This window comes from Syngnathoides biaculeatus, chromosome 19 (assembly GCF_019802595.1).
Source record: "Syngnathoides biaculeatus isolate LvHL_M chromosome 19, ASM1980259v1, whole genome shotgun sequence".
NCBI lineage: Eukaryota > Metazoa > Chordata > Actinopteri > Syngnathiformes > Syngnathidae > Syngnathoides > Syngnathoides biaculeatus.
In genome coordinates this window covers 12919488-12935243 of record NC_084658.1, presented here as the reverse complement: position 1 = coordinate 12935243, position 15756 = coordinate 12919488, and the positions used below count along the sequence as shown (strand labels likewise).

At 42.1% G+C, this 15756-nt stretch overlaps 2 protein-coding genes across 25 annotated transcripts in view; one reads left to right on the top strand and one right to left on the bottom strand.

Moving 5' to 3' along the window:
• dlgap1b (discs, large (Drosophila) homolog-associated protein 1b) overlaps nt 1-15756 on the bottom strand; it is a 131801-nt gene that overhangs the window by 94317 nt on the left and 21728 nt on the right. For 19 of the 24 annotated variants that reach the window (XM_061805474.1, XM_061805450.1, XM_061805466.1 and 16 more), the window contains one exon: nt 315-468. The exons of 2 other annotated variants lie outside the window; for them this stretch is intronic. The gene's annotated coding sequence lies outside the window, so the exon portion shown is untranslated. Of the gene's footprint in view, nt 1-305; nt 469-496; nt 574-3514; nt 3635-15756 lie in introns of those variants that run through there. 3 more of the 24 variants (XM_061805469.1, XM_061805451.1, XM_061805470.1) reach the window with 3 other exon arrangements.
• htr5ab (5-hydroxytryptamine (serotonin) receptor 5A, genome duplicate b) lies at nt 3533-8126 on the top strand. The gene is made up of 3 exons (XM_061805499.1): nt 3533-3883; nt 3988-4368; nt 7794-8126. The coding sequence occupies exons 1-3, from the start codon at nt 3536-3538 to the stop codon at nt 8124-8126; spliced, it is 1062 nt and encodes a 353-aa protein (XP_061661483.1). The 5' UTR covers nt 3533-3535.

The following is a 15756-nucleotide window of genomic DNA, read 5'->3' as shown; positions in this document are numbered from 1 at the left end:
AATATGAGCCCACCCTGCTTTAAGGCCCGAGCTGACGCTTTCACCCCGTCGTCTGTTTGATTCCCTCGTGACGTCAGTAGCGAAGGAGTCTCCCTCGCCCATATGCAAATGCGCTAACGTCAAACGGACCCGATTATGAGATCTGCTTAAGGTTTGGTCAGCTCTTTCCTTCATGACAAATTTTCAATTTCATGGCTGTTAGCCGTGCTAATAGGAGCCGCGACAACAGAGGCCAGATTGCCTTTGATTGGAGCGCAATGCAACAGACGGTGTCATAAGTCACAGGAGGTTGCTATTGTTATTACCCGGCGGACCTTATGGATGAGCCCCGGTGAGCGATAGCCCGGAGATCAATACGGCAGCCGGCGTCTGGCGGCTGTGAAAGATACATGAAGCTTCACCTCAGGGGATGAGTGGGAGGGGGACGTTTGATTTTTTCCCATTTTTCTGTTGTTGTTTTTTCGAATCCTGCAAAAAAAAAAAAAAATATATTCACCTGATTTGATATTCAGCAACGCAGCCGACAATTACAGCGTAACAAGCAAAACAATGAGATCTTATTGATTCAAAGCTCTCAATTAGATCAAAAGCTGAGGAGAATAACACCCAGCGGAGACGACTGTCAACACAAAAATGTTTCTTGCTCTGTATTTTTCCATTTCCTGGTCCATTGCAAACAAGAACCACAATAATAATGCCATGTTAGACATGTCCGCTCATTTTTTTTTCTTTTATTTTGTGTTCCTAACATTACTTCTGTCAATTTTACAATTTCATTTAGTTACCTTCTATTTGAATAGTTTCCCTTTTTTCACACAAAATGACAATTTTACTCTCTACTCCCAAATACTGAGTTCATTGTAATATTCTGACTTAATATTTAGAAAATCCAGTTTTTCTGGTAACATGGTCAGAAATCAACATTCTCAAACGATTTATTTCCCAAAGTTTTTTCTTAGATGACACTTAATTTTATGACTTTTCGCTTACCAAAAATGTATTTGTCTTTATATAACAATTTAATACTACTTCAAACTATTCAATGATGCTTTTCCTTCCAAAAATTATGTTACAAAACGTCACGCACTGCCATTTTTCATTGTAGGGCAGGGGTGTCAAACTCATTCTTGTCGCTGGCCAGATTGCAGTTACAATTTCCCTCAGAGAGCTGTTATGACTGAAAAAAATTATATTCTTTAATCGCATCATCATATATACACATGAAATGTATGAACTACTTTTGGAATCATAAATCAAGGGTAAAGGGTTTTTCAACTATTGTTCATGTTTGGTAAATGCTTGCAATACCTCAATGTTATCATTTAGGATCCGACAATTTGAACAGATATTCACAAGAATCATGGAATTTGACACACTTGATTTGCCTTCGCGGGCCACATAAAATCACAAGGCGGGCTGGATTTGGCCCCCCAGACCTCGAGTTTGACACCTGTGTTCTAAGGCTTCATTCTAACTTATTAAACTACTTGGATGAAGGCAAACAGGACCAGTGCTAGGGGGGAAAAAAAATATATGTGCTCATTTGCTAACATGTCCCTTCGCTGTGCCATGTAAAATGAATGACTGCATCAATATTACAGGGAACAGGGAACGAGTTCAATATTACAGGGGAACGAGCTCCACTTAAAAGGCCAAGTGTCAAGGTGACAAGAGGATTTTTTTTTTTTTTTTTTTTGTGAGAACGGATGGCTTATAGATGGTTGGAAGGATGGAAGGCGTTGGCCGGAATTCATAAGCGCAGAGGGAGTTGTGAATTTATAGGCGTGAAGATGCGACCTGCGGTGAAAGTGAATGTTCGATTCCACTTGCAACAGTGGATGGGAATTGCTGTGCATTAGCATCGGCTGCTAGTGCGCTCCTCTGGTAGGCTAATGCAGGAGTTCTCAGACTTTTTACACCAAGTACAAAAAAATAAATACTTTACCCACCCAAAAGCACCGACATGACTGATATTAACATACAGTAGCGTCATGGGCCTTCACCAAAAATGAGACAGAGCTTTTATTCCTGAAAAGTAGATTATTCTGCTAAATAATAGGGTTTGGTTCCAACAAAAGCTGAAAAACAACCTGCTACCACATTCAATGCACTACAAAGTTAAATACAACTGAATTGTACATTGGCTTTCATTCTATTTCACACCACCAACGGGAGCTGAAATACATCTAATCCATTTAATCTGAAAATAAACTGGGGGGGGGGTTGTACATTAATCTACAAAATAAACCATTTTTTGTACAACTGGTCTCTCAAATTCCAACTAGTTTCTTGAAAATGTAAAACATGTTTTCTCAAAAAATGCATAACTTTTTACCGCTAAAACACAGCGTTAAACTCAAGTCGGGTGCGGGTGGGTGGGGGGGGGACAGATCTGGCCTGCCATGTCATTTACTGTAAGGTCGCCCGCAAAAGCATGCATCAACATCCATGAATAGATTATTCCAAAAATTTCAGTCATTATGTGTAAAATTGCAATTCTTATTAACACACCTATTTTTACAATAACTTCAACAACAGCGCAACAAACTTTTATCCTTGAGTTCTGATTTCAAAACTAGTTAGCCATCAATTTTTTTTGTGCATATACAATACTTTTTAATGTTAACATATCTATCTTGAAAATATACCTTTCCTTTCAATATGTATTTTTTTTTACCTCAAAATACCTACCCCTTTTAAGTTATGTGTTATGTTTCCTTGTGATATTTACACTTCTTTCTTCAGTCATTTTTTTCCTATTTTTCTGTATAGTGTTAATACGCCACCGTCTTTCAAAAAAAAAATTAAAAAAATAAAAATACACATCCTGTTGCCGAATGTAGACATTGATGCAAATCGGAGGAGGAAGTCGCATTGGGGCGGGTTTATAAATATGAATGTTTCTTTTTGTTCCAGTGGTAAAAAAGAAGTCCCAGAGTAGCTTTGCGAGGCTTTTTAACGGCGTCTGAAATTGCACTTGAAAGGTTGTCGGCAGCCTGCCTGACAACCGCAGATGAGATGCTCAAGTGGCTTTTACACCGCCACGAGAAAAAAAAAAAAATTGCTAAACGGGCTCTCCAGCAAACATAGTGGCACCCCGCAGTAGGCGTACAACAGGGAAGGGGGGGGGGTAAATAAATAGCAGTCATCAAACTTACTCTAGACCGCGATTTAAGTATTCATTAATGGTGCGAAGTAAAATATTTTCAGGGGTCCGTATTTTACTCGAACATTTAATATTTGGCCAAATTTTCACTTTGACGTTCTACATTTGAAAGCAAAGTCCTTTCAACTGATTATTTTGTCAAAACCTGTTCATTCACCTTTTTATTGGGATGATGACATTATGTAGACAATATAGAAATACATATAGAAACATGAAGTCCACCACAGTTGTGATCATATGGATTTATAAGGCAGGCCACTATTTTTACTTTCCCCTCGACAAAAATAAAATATCCTAAAAGCTTGGGATCTGAACAAAAGTGTGTAAGACTTAAGACTAGCCACTCACTGTAGGTGTCTGGTTTTCCAGATGCAGAATGACTCGACCTCCATCTCGGAAGCGTCTGCCATGACGTATCCCAACGTCAGCGTGGCCAACGTCAGCGGCCACGCCCCCGAAAACGACGTCTACCGGCCCTTCTCCCTGTTTAGCGTGCTCACGCTGACCCTGCTGGCCATGCTGGCCGTGGCCACCTTCGTGTGGAACCTGCTGGTGCTGGTCACCATCCTGCGGGTGCGCACCTTCCACCGGGTGCCCCACAACCTGGTGGCGTCCATGGCCATCTCCGACGTGATGGTGGCGGCGCTGGTGATGCCGCTGAGCCTGGTGCACGAGCTGAACGGACGCCTGTGGAAGCTGGGCCGCGTGCTCTGCCAGGTCATTTTTCATCATCAATGAGAATGTTACAATTTTATTCTCACACTACTTTTCACTATTATGTTTTCGTTTTAAATCATGTCAAATCAAATGTGGCCTGCCAGGTGTGGATCTCCTTCGACGTGCTGTGCTGCACGGCCAGCATCTGGAACGTGACGGCCATCGCTTTGGACCGCTACTGGTCCATCACGCGCCACCTGGAGTACACGCTCAAGACGCGCAAGAAGATTTCCAACGTGATGATCGCCCTCACGTGGCTGCTGTCATCCATCATCTCGCTCTCGCCGCTCTTCGGTTGGGGCGAGACGTACACCGAGGGCATGAAGTGCCAGGTGAGCCAGGTGCCGTCCTACACCATCTTCTCCACGTTCGGCGCCTTCTACCTGCCGCTCTGCGTGGTGCTCTTCGTCTACTGGAAGATCTACAAGGCGGCCAAGTTCCGGATCGGTTCTCGCAAGAGCAACACCATCACGCCCATGGCAGAGGTGATCAGTGATACTTGACCTTCTAAGAACCAGAGCATGCCAACTGTTTCCTGTCATTTGGCAGAAGTGGGATTCTGATTTTATGGGCAATACAATTCTGGTCTAAGTCCAAACATTCGTCAAAACCGATCGAGACTCAATGAAAGACGATAAATCAAATTAGCTTCATTCACTAAGGCTAAAAAACAACCTTTTCTTCTTCATCTTCTTTTCCTTTCGGCTTGTCCCGTTAGGGGTCGCCACGGCGTGTCATCTTTTTCCATCCAAGCCTATCTCGTGCATCTTCCTCTCTAACACCCACTGTCCTCGTGTCCTCCCCTCACAACAGCCATCAACCTTTTCTTTGGGCTTCCTCTCGCAATTTTGCCTGGCAGCTCTATCCTCAACACCCTTCTACCAATATACTCACTCTCTCGCCTCTGAACATGTCCAAACAATGGAAGCTCATTTCTAATCCTATTCAACCAGTTCACTCCAAGCGAGAACCTCACCATCTTTATTTCTCCTACCTCAAGTTCTGCTTCCTGTTGACTCTTCATTGCCATCGCTCAAATCCGTACATCATGACCACTGTTTTATAAACTTTCCCCTTCATTCTAGGGGAGACTCTTCTGTCACATAGAACACCAGACACCTTCCGCCAACTGTTCCCCCCACTTGGACCCGTTTTTTCACTTCCTTACCACACTCCCCATTGCTCTGTATTGATGAGCTCAAGTATTTGAAGTCATCCACCCTTGCTATCTCTTCTCCTGGTGCTTCACTCTTCCTCCTCTGCCCCTCACATTCATGCACATATATTCTGTTTTACTTCGGCAAATCTTCATTCCTCTCCTTTCCAGTGCGTGCCTCCATCTTTCTAATTGTTCCTCCGCCTGCTCCCTGCTTTCACTCCACATCACAATATCATCTGCGAACAAGGGGATTCCAGTCTAACCTCATCTGTCAGCCTAACCATTACTACCACACACAGGAAGGGGCTCAGCGCGGAAGGCTAAAAACCAACCTAATAATTGAAACGTTGCCAAAACTGGAACTCCATCTTAATTTAGACCAGTATAGCCTAAATGATATGCCAGTTTTCCATGTCTACACTTTCAAGAGTTAGAGTTAGCCTACTGGTACCGAATCCAATACTGGACTAACCGATATCTTAAACTTGTAACTAAGCCTTGATTTAGATCAGTATTCATCTGGATTCCCAAACTTTTTTTTGTATTCATTTCCACGCTTAAAAGACAAAAATGGAGTTGACCCACTGTTGTTCTCAATGGGTCATTTCATTTTACCACCACAGATGTCTGTTGCTATGCAATGAGTTCTATTTGAACCTAGGAAAATTATTTGGGTCCTAATCAGAATCATTGCCTGCGCGTAGGCTGGCGAAGATATAAATATCCAGCGTCTGGGCCTTTGTTCACCTTGCCGCTTGCTCATCAGCGTGCTCAAAGAGTCAGACGCTCGTCTGTTCGTCGAGCATTAGCACAAATTAAATGGTGACAATGGACGATCTTTTTTTTTTTTTTCAAAGGCCTCTTTATGAACGTGACTCAACGCTATCGGGGAGGAAAAAAATGTATCCCGGAAAATGCAAAATAAAGTTGTAATTTTCCTCTCGTGCCGTCATTATCGTCCGTCATGGAAAAGTAGCTTCAAATTGGAAGCGGGCGGTCTTGCAGAACTAATTGGAAGTTGAGTTAGAGGCAACGTTTATCGCTTTCTACAACCATTTCTAAAAACAGAACATTGCTAGAGTAACATAAAACAATTAGAAGCTTATTAGATTTTTTTTTTTTTTTTTTAAACACGCATGTCAGTGTATCTTGTTCTAACACTTGCTCACGTGTTTCACTTAAAATTAGAACAGAAAGAAAGAAATTAAGTAAGGAATAACATTTCTGCAAGAAAAGGGTAGCACTTACAAGGATGGAGTAGTTATAGTACAAGTAACTTTGTCATGAGAGTTGAAAGATGATGGGGGGCGGGCTAAAAAGGACCACCACAACCAAATCATAAAGCTTTCTGGAATATTTTGGAAAACATACTTTTTTTTCTTGAAATACACTCTCAAAACTGTACAAATAAATGATAAATTATCTAGGGCAATGTTGCATAATCAACACCATTTTTCTCCAAGATAAAGTATCAGACTTATCGCAACAAATATGCATCTTATTTTCTCAAAACAACATGAACAAAAGATAACGCGTCTGGATTTATGTGATATAATACACACATTTTTTGGGAAAGATATTTATATTCGCCATCCTTAAAACATACCCCAGTTTTAATATCATTTGATAGGACCAATTGATAAAATGTCTGGGGTGTCGAAAGCTCAAGGGAGCAGTGTACGCATTTGCCTCTGCAGTCACCGACTTGGCTTCATGTGAGTCAAAGTGAGAAAAAGTTGTAGCGTGGGCAGACAATCCAATCTGTTTTGTATGCAAGGCTCGCAAGCCTTGAGCTGATAAACGAAAAGAAGGCAAGTCGGCCTTGAGTCGCGAGACAAAAGAGAAGGAAGGCACAATTGTTGACATGATTGAGCCGCTTCATTTGAGTTTGCCCAAACACGAGCGCCGCGCTGTATTTGTCGCTCCGCCTGTCACTCCTCTGTGCTGGCAACCGCAATCCACTTGTTGAGCCTCCGGGGTTGGATCAGGTATTGACATGTGGAAAGCCAAGATAGACAAGTGGCAAGCACACGCGAGCTTGCGAGTCGGGAACTGGCGCGCGCGGCGAACTACTACGCCAATCTACGTCTTTACTCAGCCCTTATCCATTGTTTTGCTATTAGCTGCACTTTTTGCTGCTCCAGAGCGCCACTCATCCAGCGACGGCAGCAGATGGACGAGTTGCAAGCCTTTGTAAATTTGCCAACAAGAATTACCGTAGACAAGATGCCAAAAAATATGGTTAGCAATTAGTCAAGCTTTATACCTCGATGCGGCGTGTTAGTCGTCTTGTCAACTAATCCCTCCGACTCCTAGTATGCGCTACGTTATTAGGAAGTTCCAGTTTCAAATATAGGGCGTAACATTAAAAAGTCCTGATAAAAACAAATACTCACATAGAGCTGTCTGAATATTGTCTTTCGTCCATCTCAAATTATTTTCACGCCAATGAATTGGTCAACGGACAGGTCTGGTAGACTAAGAAGACTCATCCGAAGATGCTTCATCAGTTCATGGACATGGGCTACACAGGACAGCTCTAGACCGAGTATACACCTGTGCAGATACCGGTAAAAAAAAAAAAATACGGTCATGAAGTATTGGTACTTCAAGTACATTCCCTCACACTGAATACTCCAAATAGTTCTTCTCCACACTTGCTCATGTTTCCCATTTCTCTCTTGTGATTACATTGCGACTCCCCGCAGTTCCCTGTTGATCCTATCGATTTGATGTCCGATGTCGCTGCAGGTGAAAGAAGAAGCGCGCCAGCCGCAGATGGTGTTCACGGTCAGGCACGCCACCGTCACCTTCCAGACGGATGGCGACACGTGGCGCGAGCAAAAGGAGAAGAAGGCGGCGCTCATGGTGGGCATCCTGATTGGCGTCTTTGTGCTCTGCTGGATCCCGTTCTTCATCACCGAGCTCATCATGCCGCTGTGCTCCTGCGACATCCCGCCCATCTGGAAGAGCATCTTCCTCTGGCTCGGCTACTCCAACTCCTTCTTCAACCCGCTCATCTACACCGCCTTCAACAAGAACTACAACAACGCCCTAAGGAACCTCTTCTCCAGGCAGCGTTGACCCAGACTCCGCAACCCAGACACTTCCCCCAACCCCCTGTCGTTTTTGTGTAACCTCCCAACCGGACTCCCCAAAGAGACGCTTAAATGTCCTCGTTATAAGGAAAAGTGCTTGGGAAGTACCCCGATAGGCGGCCAGACATGGAATCAAAGGAAAGCCGGGGGACATACAAACAGAATCTTTGACTGCTGAGAGAGTCATTGATGAATGACAAAAAAAAAAAAAGTGCTCATTTAGTTATATAAAATCAACGTTGATGCAGAGTTTGACTGGTGCTTCCGGGGCAATTAGTGTGCTTGGAAGCTGGCAAATGAAAGAAACAGGATGCACTGAACTTAATCAAGTCACAGCTGGAGGTACACTTCCACATTCGAATGGCGTTCGGTATAGGGAACTGCAAAGAGGATCTAATATAGTCACCAATGTTTCCCCATTCAAATATGCTCTAAAGTGTGCCCCGACCAAATTCCCTTTCACTTGGCAAACTGAAATTTGGTAGGCGATATCTGTCGTGACTCAGAGTACAATCACAAAAGGGTCTCGAGGGTCATTTTGGCCATTTCGGCCATTTTCACTGGTCCTTCAAAATGAACTTCTACCCTGGTTGTTCTGAAACGTCACGCGGGACCTGCATTTTCCATTTGTTGCAAAGTTGTGACACATTTTCATATACAGGAAGAACAATTGTGATTTTTGGGTCAAAAATTAGCCACTGAAAACACAGGTAGAATATTAGATTGTTAAACAGCATTTCAAATGAATTTGCAGTACTACCACAAGTTTAACGCTTGCCATCTTATCGGCAAGCTCCACGTTGAGCTGCACTGTGTTTACAGAGTTAAATTGGTGACTAGATTGGTAGGAAGTAACATTTGTTAGCACTTTTCTATTAGTTTGACACACATGGTTTAAGTATACCACAAGTCATGACCCCATCGCACTCAAATGGATCTTACAACAGTTGCATTAAAAATGGCTTGCAGATGATTTGATGCTTTTAAAGTGTCACTCAGCAGAGGACAAACACAGGTGTGGCAAAAACTCTCCCAAAGAACCCAGGATAAAACTTTGCCACGACGCTGATGTAAATACAATCTTAGAGAAGTTGAGATGTAGCACTTCAACAAACAGTGGAACCTCGATGCAACGGACTAATTGTTAAATTTAATATCTTTTTTTGAAGCCTAAAAGCACCATTACAGTGCAAAATTATTGTGTGGGCTAAAAACACCCAATACAGTACACAAGTTTTGTAAGTAAACATAAAAACCCTTTAAAATGGTTGGCAATGTTAGTTAATCCAAAATAACCGCATGGTGCACAAAAGGGGTGACTTTTGACTTCCAACTGGACACTATTTTCTGTCCGCTAAATCTAAAGTCCTTTAAATCAGGGTTCGTTAAATCGAAGTTCCACTTATGCACACTAATTTGTGCTTTGCTAACAGCCAAGGCGTTGGAAACATTACATGGCATCCTCAGGCATGACAGAACTACACAGACTAGAAATACAGACATTTTACGAACAAGTGGGCTTTGCTATAAAACTATGTTTCTTTCAAACAAAGTGGTCCCTGGTTCTACACCGCCACGCTACTACAGCCACAATAATCAATAAATTGTCACATTATGATTGATCTCAAACCAGACATTCCTATCTTTGTGACAGTGGACTCATTAGATTGTGCATGTGTACCTAATGTTGTGACATCGGACTGTTCCAATTAAACACTAGCGAGATTGGGGACGATATTGAATTTTGAGATCAGAGTACTCTCCACCATTAGCCACATTGTATTTAAATGGTGTCCCACATATTGTGTTAAATCCCATCCGCTTTGTTTTGGCCGACAGTATTCCAGAGACTCTTTTCCTCAAACGACTCCTTCGCGGCTGCAATCGTTCCAAGCGGCGTCACGGCAGCTAAAATGAATTCTTAGGTGGGCGCAGATTACAAAAAGTTTTGCATAGGGTTTCAGATGGCTCCTCTTTGTCCTCATTATTTCACCGCACACTGTGATTGATGCAAAAGGATGGAGAAAGTAATTTGTCCCCTGCCCGCTCGCCGTCTTTATTGCCGCGTACATAGCGACGGTAACAAAAGAAGGAGCAAGGATTCATATTCAGACTTTGTCTTATTGCGGAATGCTGCAGAGCTTGCAGTAGGCTAGAATTTATAGAGGGGTGTACGAAGAATACACAAAGAATTGAATGCTAGGTTTGTACGGCACAGTTTGTGTGTTTTTTTATGAAGTTAACAATATCCCTCAAGGCAAAATTACACTGTAGCCTACACTACACACGGCCGACGACTAATTACATAGCATTTTTGTACAAATTCATATTAAATTGGATGAGATCATGCTGACCATTTGCAATGACTTTTTTGGGGGGGCGGGGGGTGGGGGGGCAGTTTTTGCCAATAGCATATATTTTAATTATCAAAAAGAAATGTCAGTTGACTACTAATCATGGGGCATTTTTGTACGAAATCATACTAAATTCAGATCATGATGACCATTTGTTAAGACTCATGTTTTTTGGTTTGTTTTTTTTGCAGAAGAATGTAACCAACCATTACAAAAAACAAAACGAAAAGGGCCTGAACCCTCCCGTTTGGTAGCCCGAGGCTGTCATCTGAGTGTTTGTCGCTCCTTGTTTAACACGTCATGTTAAAGAGGAAATAAATCACAACTGAAACAAATGTAAAAAAAAAAAAAAAAAAAAAAAATTGAATGGTGTCATTGAGTGCACTTTCTGAAGGCAAATTTGAGGATAATAAACGTGAGAACGAAAATCCAAGATGGAGCGCGAGGCTTTCATAAAACTGAGCGACAGACTTTTTGATGGAGACGTTCCCGACGAGGGGCCTTTTACTTTAGATAAGACTTCATTATAATGCCCAGCGGTCCGCCATCGCTACAGGGGGAGATTTAATAAAGCGCCGCTAGCATGTGCTATCTCGTGGCGCCAGCCGTGCCAGCCGGCCTCCACATTTATGCACGGGTGAAACTGTGGCTGACTAAACAGATTTTAGGAGGAGGCTTGGCGCCGGCGATGCGACCTTACGCGGCTGAATTTTATGCAGCCGTTTAATCACTGTGTATGCTCACCGGGCCGAATTGACCTATGTTAGTCTTGTTAGCTTAGCTGACAAAGATTGCTAGCTTCATGAGGCGACAAGAGAGCAAACCATAACAATGAACCGCTAGTCACCGTAAGAGATTAGTTTCAATACAATGTAAACATGTATAGCGTGACATCGTTCTCGTCTTTTTCCGCTTTCTGACATACGGACGCTTCAATCACGTCTTTTCAAATTAGAATACAAAACGTGAGAAGAACCCTATCATCAAAATTCCAAAGTGCCTCTCAAAGAAATCTGTCTATTGCAATCTTCTTCTATTTTCTTTTCTTCTTTTTTTAATTCACGCGGATCGTGTCTCGTCGACGCCAGCGTTTATTTGCATGCCTGTGGTCTCGCGCCTGACCTCTTTAGTGCACTCCAGCAGATCGTGAATACTTGATAGGGTTTTCGCGGGAAGCGTTGCAAGTAGATGAAGCAGATGTTCTTGTGTTGACCTCCCGTGTTCAATGAGGACACATTTAATTACTGAATACCTAATAAGATGAAAAACGTGTCCAAATAAGTGATGCACAGCGATTCCTAATGAGTGTTGATACATATTCTAACCCCCTTATCATAACTACTCCAATCATACAGGAGGTATTTATGCTTTGTTAAATCTATTTTATTCTATGTGCTGAAGGCAAACCAAACAAACAAATAAAACATGCAACTTTGATAAGTAACTTTTACACTGTCTTCAATCAAAAAGAAAAGAAATAAAACTTGCAGATAATTTACCAAAATTCCTACCACACATTTTTTGTTACTGAAGTTCTGTTGTTTGCAGGCGATAAAAATACACAACAACAAAAAAGGCACAAATTATTCTAGCCATCTTGCCTTTGATGAGCACTGATGCATTTTTAATTCAGTTGTCACACACGGTAGGATTTGTGACTCTTCAACATTTATGAAAATCTCTCTTTACGGCGCCCAAACAACACTCAATAATAACTCAAGATAATCATTTACAAACAGCCAGAAACCGGACCTTTGTTGAAAATGGTTAAATTCGGCCTGATTATCGGCATTATGTTTGTTCCTTGCTAAATTTTCAATCGTGCTGTTTCAAGTCGCAATCACAAAGGATGTGGCCCGAGCCAACTCGGCGTTTTATGGATTTCCGATCGAAAATATTGAACAGGTTTAACTTTATGATTGTCAGCGCAGTTTTCCGAGCAGATCATTGTGGGTTTAAATCACTCCTAACAAACTCCACACCAAAGGATAATCACTCAAAATAATCTTTTAAAGACATCCCATAATTGGGCCTTTACTAGCTTTGATCATAGGAGAGGACAACTGCTCGAATTTGGCCTGATTATTGGTATTTGTACCCTGCTTTGCAATCATGTTCTGCAAAATCTAAGCGAGGACCTTTTACGAGTCCAGCAAATGGCGACAGCACGGACAAACGACGGCGAGATCCAGCCACGCAAATTGGGATTGAGAATGGCGCCCGTCTCAAAGCGAGCTCATTTAGGGCGATGTTCAATAGTGAGGCAACAGCGGGGGAGCCGCGGCCTCGCCGCTCGTTTGTCGTCGGCATCCCTGACACAATAAGAAGAGATGAAGTCAAATCACGAGAGGAGAGTTGCGGCGCAGACAGGTGATTGAAGATGAGCTTGCTCGTGCGCCGTTGCCATGGCAGCGGGGCGACCGGAAGACATTCTGACACACGGGTTTTAGATATGTATGCACGTTTACGGCACGCGAATGTATGTCAACATGAAAGGCGATCTGCAAAGTCTGTCGTCTCGCCTTCTCCATTGTCGTAAATCAAAGCCCGATTTCGATCATTAGTCAAGCCCCTCCTGTTGTGGAATGGTGGGCGTCCGGCCGCTGAAACAGGTGGCGCCGTTTAGTTTTACTGGCGGAGCCTGGCTAAAAGCTCCCCGAACGGGTTGCAGCTTTGGAAGTCATATTCGGAACTTGTGTGGGTGTTGAAATAAAACTGGGGGCAATTAGTTACTCAACTGTAGATTATTTGCATATTTTGGAACAATTTCAATAACGCTGGAAGCCATAGAACACAGAAAATTTTAAATATTTAGAGGGGTACACGAATAGCAATAATCAGGCATCTTCCTAAAACTGTTGAGGCAGAAGTGCAAACCACTAGTCCACTACCCGCTGCTAACTATGAATTAATTATTACACACATTTGGTCCAAACCTGAATAAATTGCGTAATCCTTTCTGTGGTCTGAAATCACACCAAGATGTTCGCCGGTACACTTTGATGTGTTTGATGTTTTATCATGACACCCATTCAGCTAACATTTTTTTTTTTTGTAAGTCCCCTGAACAAACATTAGCATACGAATGACAACAAAGTGACATTGGTGAACATTGGGAGATAAAATAAATAAATAAATAATTTAAATTACATTACTCAGACCACAACCCCCTGAGAAAAAAATCTCAGAGCCTAGAAAATTTGTTAAAAAAAAAATTACGTTTGCAGATGCTAGTGGTTAGCGGATGCGGTGGTATTATTATATATAGTATTTTTATATATTATTTCATTTTCATTATAACTATATATTTTATTACTATTTTAATTTTATATATATATATATATATATATATATATATATATATATATAGACACTTTTTTTTACTAGTATTATTCTCACACCCGACAACTCTGTTAAGACGAGTGGAGAATCGCGGCAGCTTGTTGCCATGGTATTTTCTGGAAGCAACACAGCACGGCAGGTTTAACGGTGGGATTATTTTATTTTTTTTAATTGAAGATATTTTTAGCCATTTATTTTGGCGAGAAAGCCTCTCCCTAGGCCAGTTTATCATCAGCAACTTCTCGAAAGACCTGCAGTGATCAACTGCATTAGCCAGCTGATTGCCTTCCGCTTCTTTTTACCACGCACAGTGTGGGAATTGTCGAATTAGCATAATGATAGCGGATCCGCTTTAACGAAAGCCACTAATGCAGATACTTGGGCAAAATATGACTTAAGACAAGAGGACAGTGAGTAAGCTGTGAAAAAGATTGAATGCGTTTGCGTTTGACGTGCATCTTTTCCATTGTTTTGCCACCTCTGAGGGGCTTTTGTTTTCATAGACTTTATGCAAAAGCAATTGAATTCATTTACATAAAAGCTTGTGGCGCTGGACAAAGAAGCAGTCATACAGATAACGGTCTGTTTGTTCACTTTTTCTTAATTCCTGAGTGAGTAATGCACAAATGTTAATGCCAACATTCAAAGAACTATTACACTCAACTCCATGAAATGGACCAATAAACATAGAAAGGGCCGAGCAGGCCATTCATTTCTAAGAGCGTTATTGATATCGTTGTTCGAGCTGTGCTTAGGTGTCCTCCGCCGGGCTAATTCACTTATTGATGATTCTGTTAGGCGACTTGGGGAAAGTGCTGAGTGGGCGCACGCGGGAGGCCATTAGCTCGAGTGTGCGCCGCGTGCAGGCGTTCACGGGAGATAACTTTGGGCGTAACGTCATCACGGGGGCATAAAAAAAATAAAATCAAGAGCCGCGGATGTGACTGCGCTTGTTGAGCGAGGCAAGGTGAAACTCATCAAATGTCTCTTTTTCATTACGTTAAAACATGGCTGCCTCACTTTGATGGCTTCGGTCTTTGGCTGCGCTCCAAGCGGCTTTTGGACTTACTTTGGGGACATAATATTAGGTACACATACAGTATGGGTTGGACAAAATCTTTTAAATTACTTCTTACCGTAGAGTATCAATATTTTATTACAGTAATACCTGCAGGTTCAAGGTTTATTATTCATGAATTGACCCCCCCATGGAACTTATTCAAAGGCATTTGCCATAAAAAAAACTTTTTGTGCTCGCGCTGAATAACTCAAGATGCCACAAGGTCCCGCCAAACCTCTGTTCAAATGGGAAAGTATGATATTAATTGGTCAACTGAAATGTTGGGGAGGAGCAAAGTTAAGCCTGGGTTGTTAGTGGAAATGTTTGTAGTCTCTCTTACGTGTTTGGCGAGGTGTCCACTGCATTCGCCACATACACCGCAAATTGAATTTTTAATTCAAGTTTAATTCAGCAGCTTGGTCGTGAAGTTCTGCCACCATGGAAGAAAATATACACGTTGTCTTATGTGGGTTATGCGTGCACTTTGCTGTTGTTATTCGCCTATTCATGCCTTCTTTTAACGCACGCACGACAGTATTCGCAGTAACAAAACCCATACCAGGTATATCCTTATTATAAAATCAACAAGACTTGTAATGGAGAGAAAAAAAATAAGTAGTATGGCAATTTGTAGCAATCTTCAACTTTTTACGCGATTTCCTACAAAGCAAACTCGGTGAAATGAGTTCATGTCATTCGGGAGATAAAGAAGACGCGTAATTATTTATCCCGTTCCAACATCTGCTCGGAGCTGTCTCCAAATGAAGTCATTAGCGGAAAGCTTTGCGGAGTTGGTATAAATAAATGAATGTTCCCCGGCTACGTTGGGGAACGTTAAAGCCTTCCCTGCGTGCTCCCGC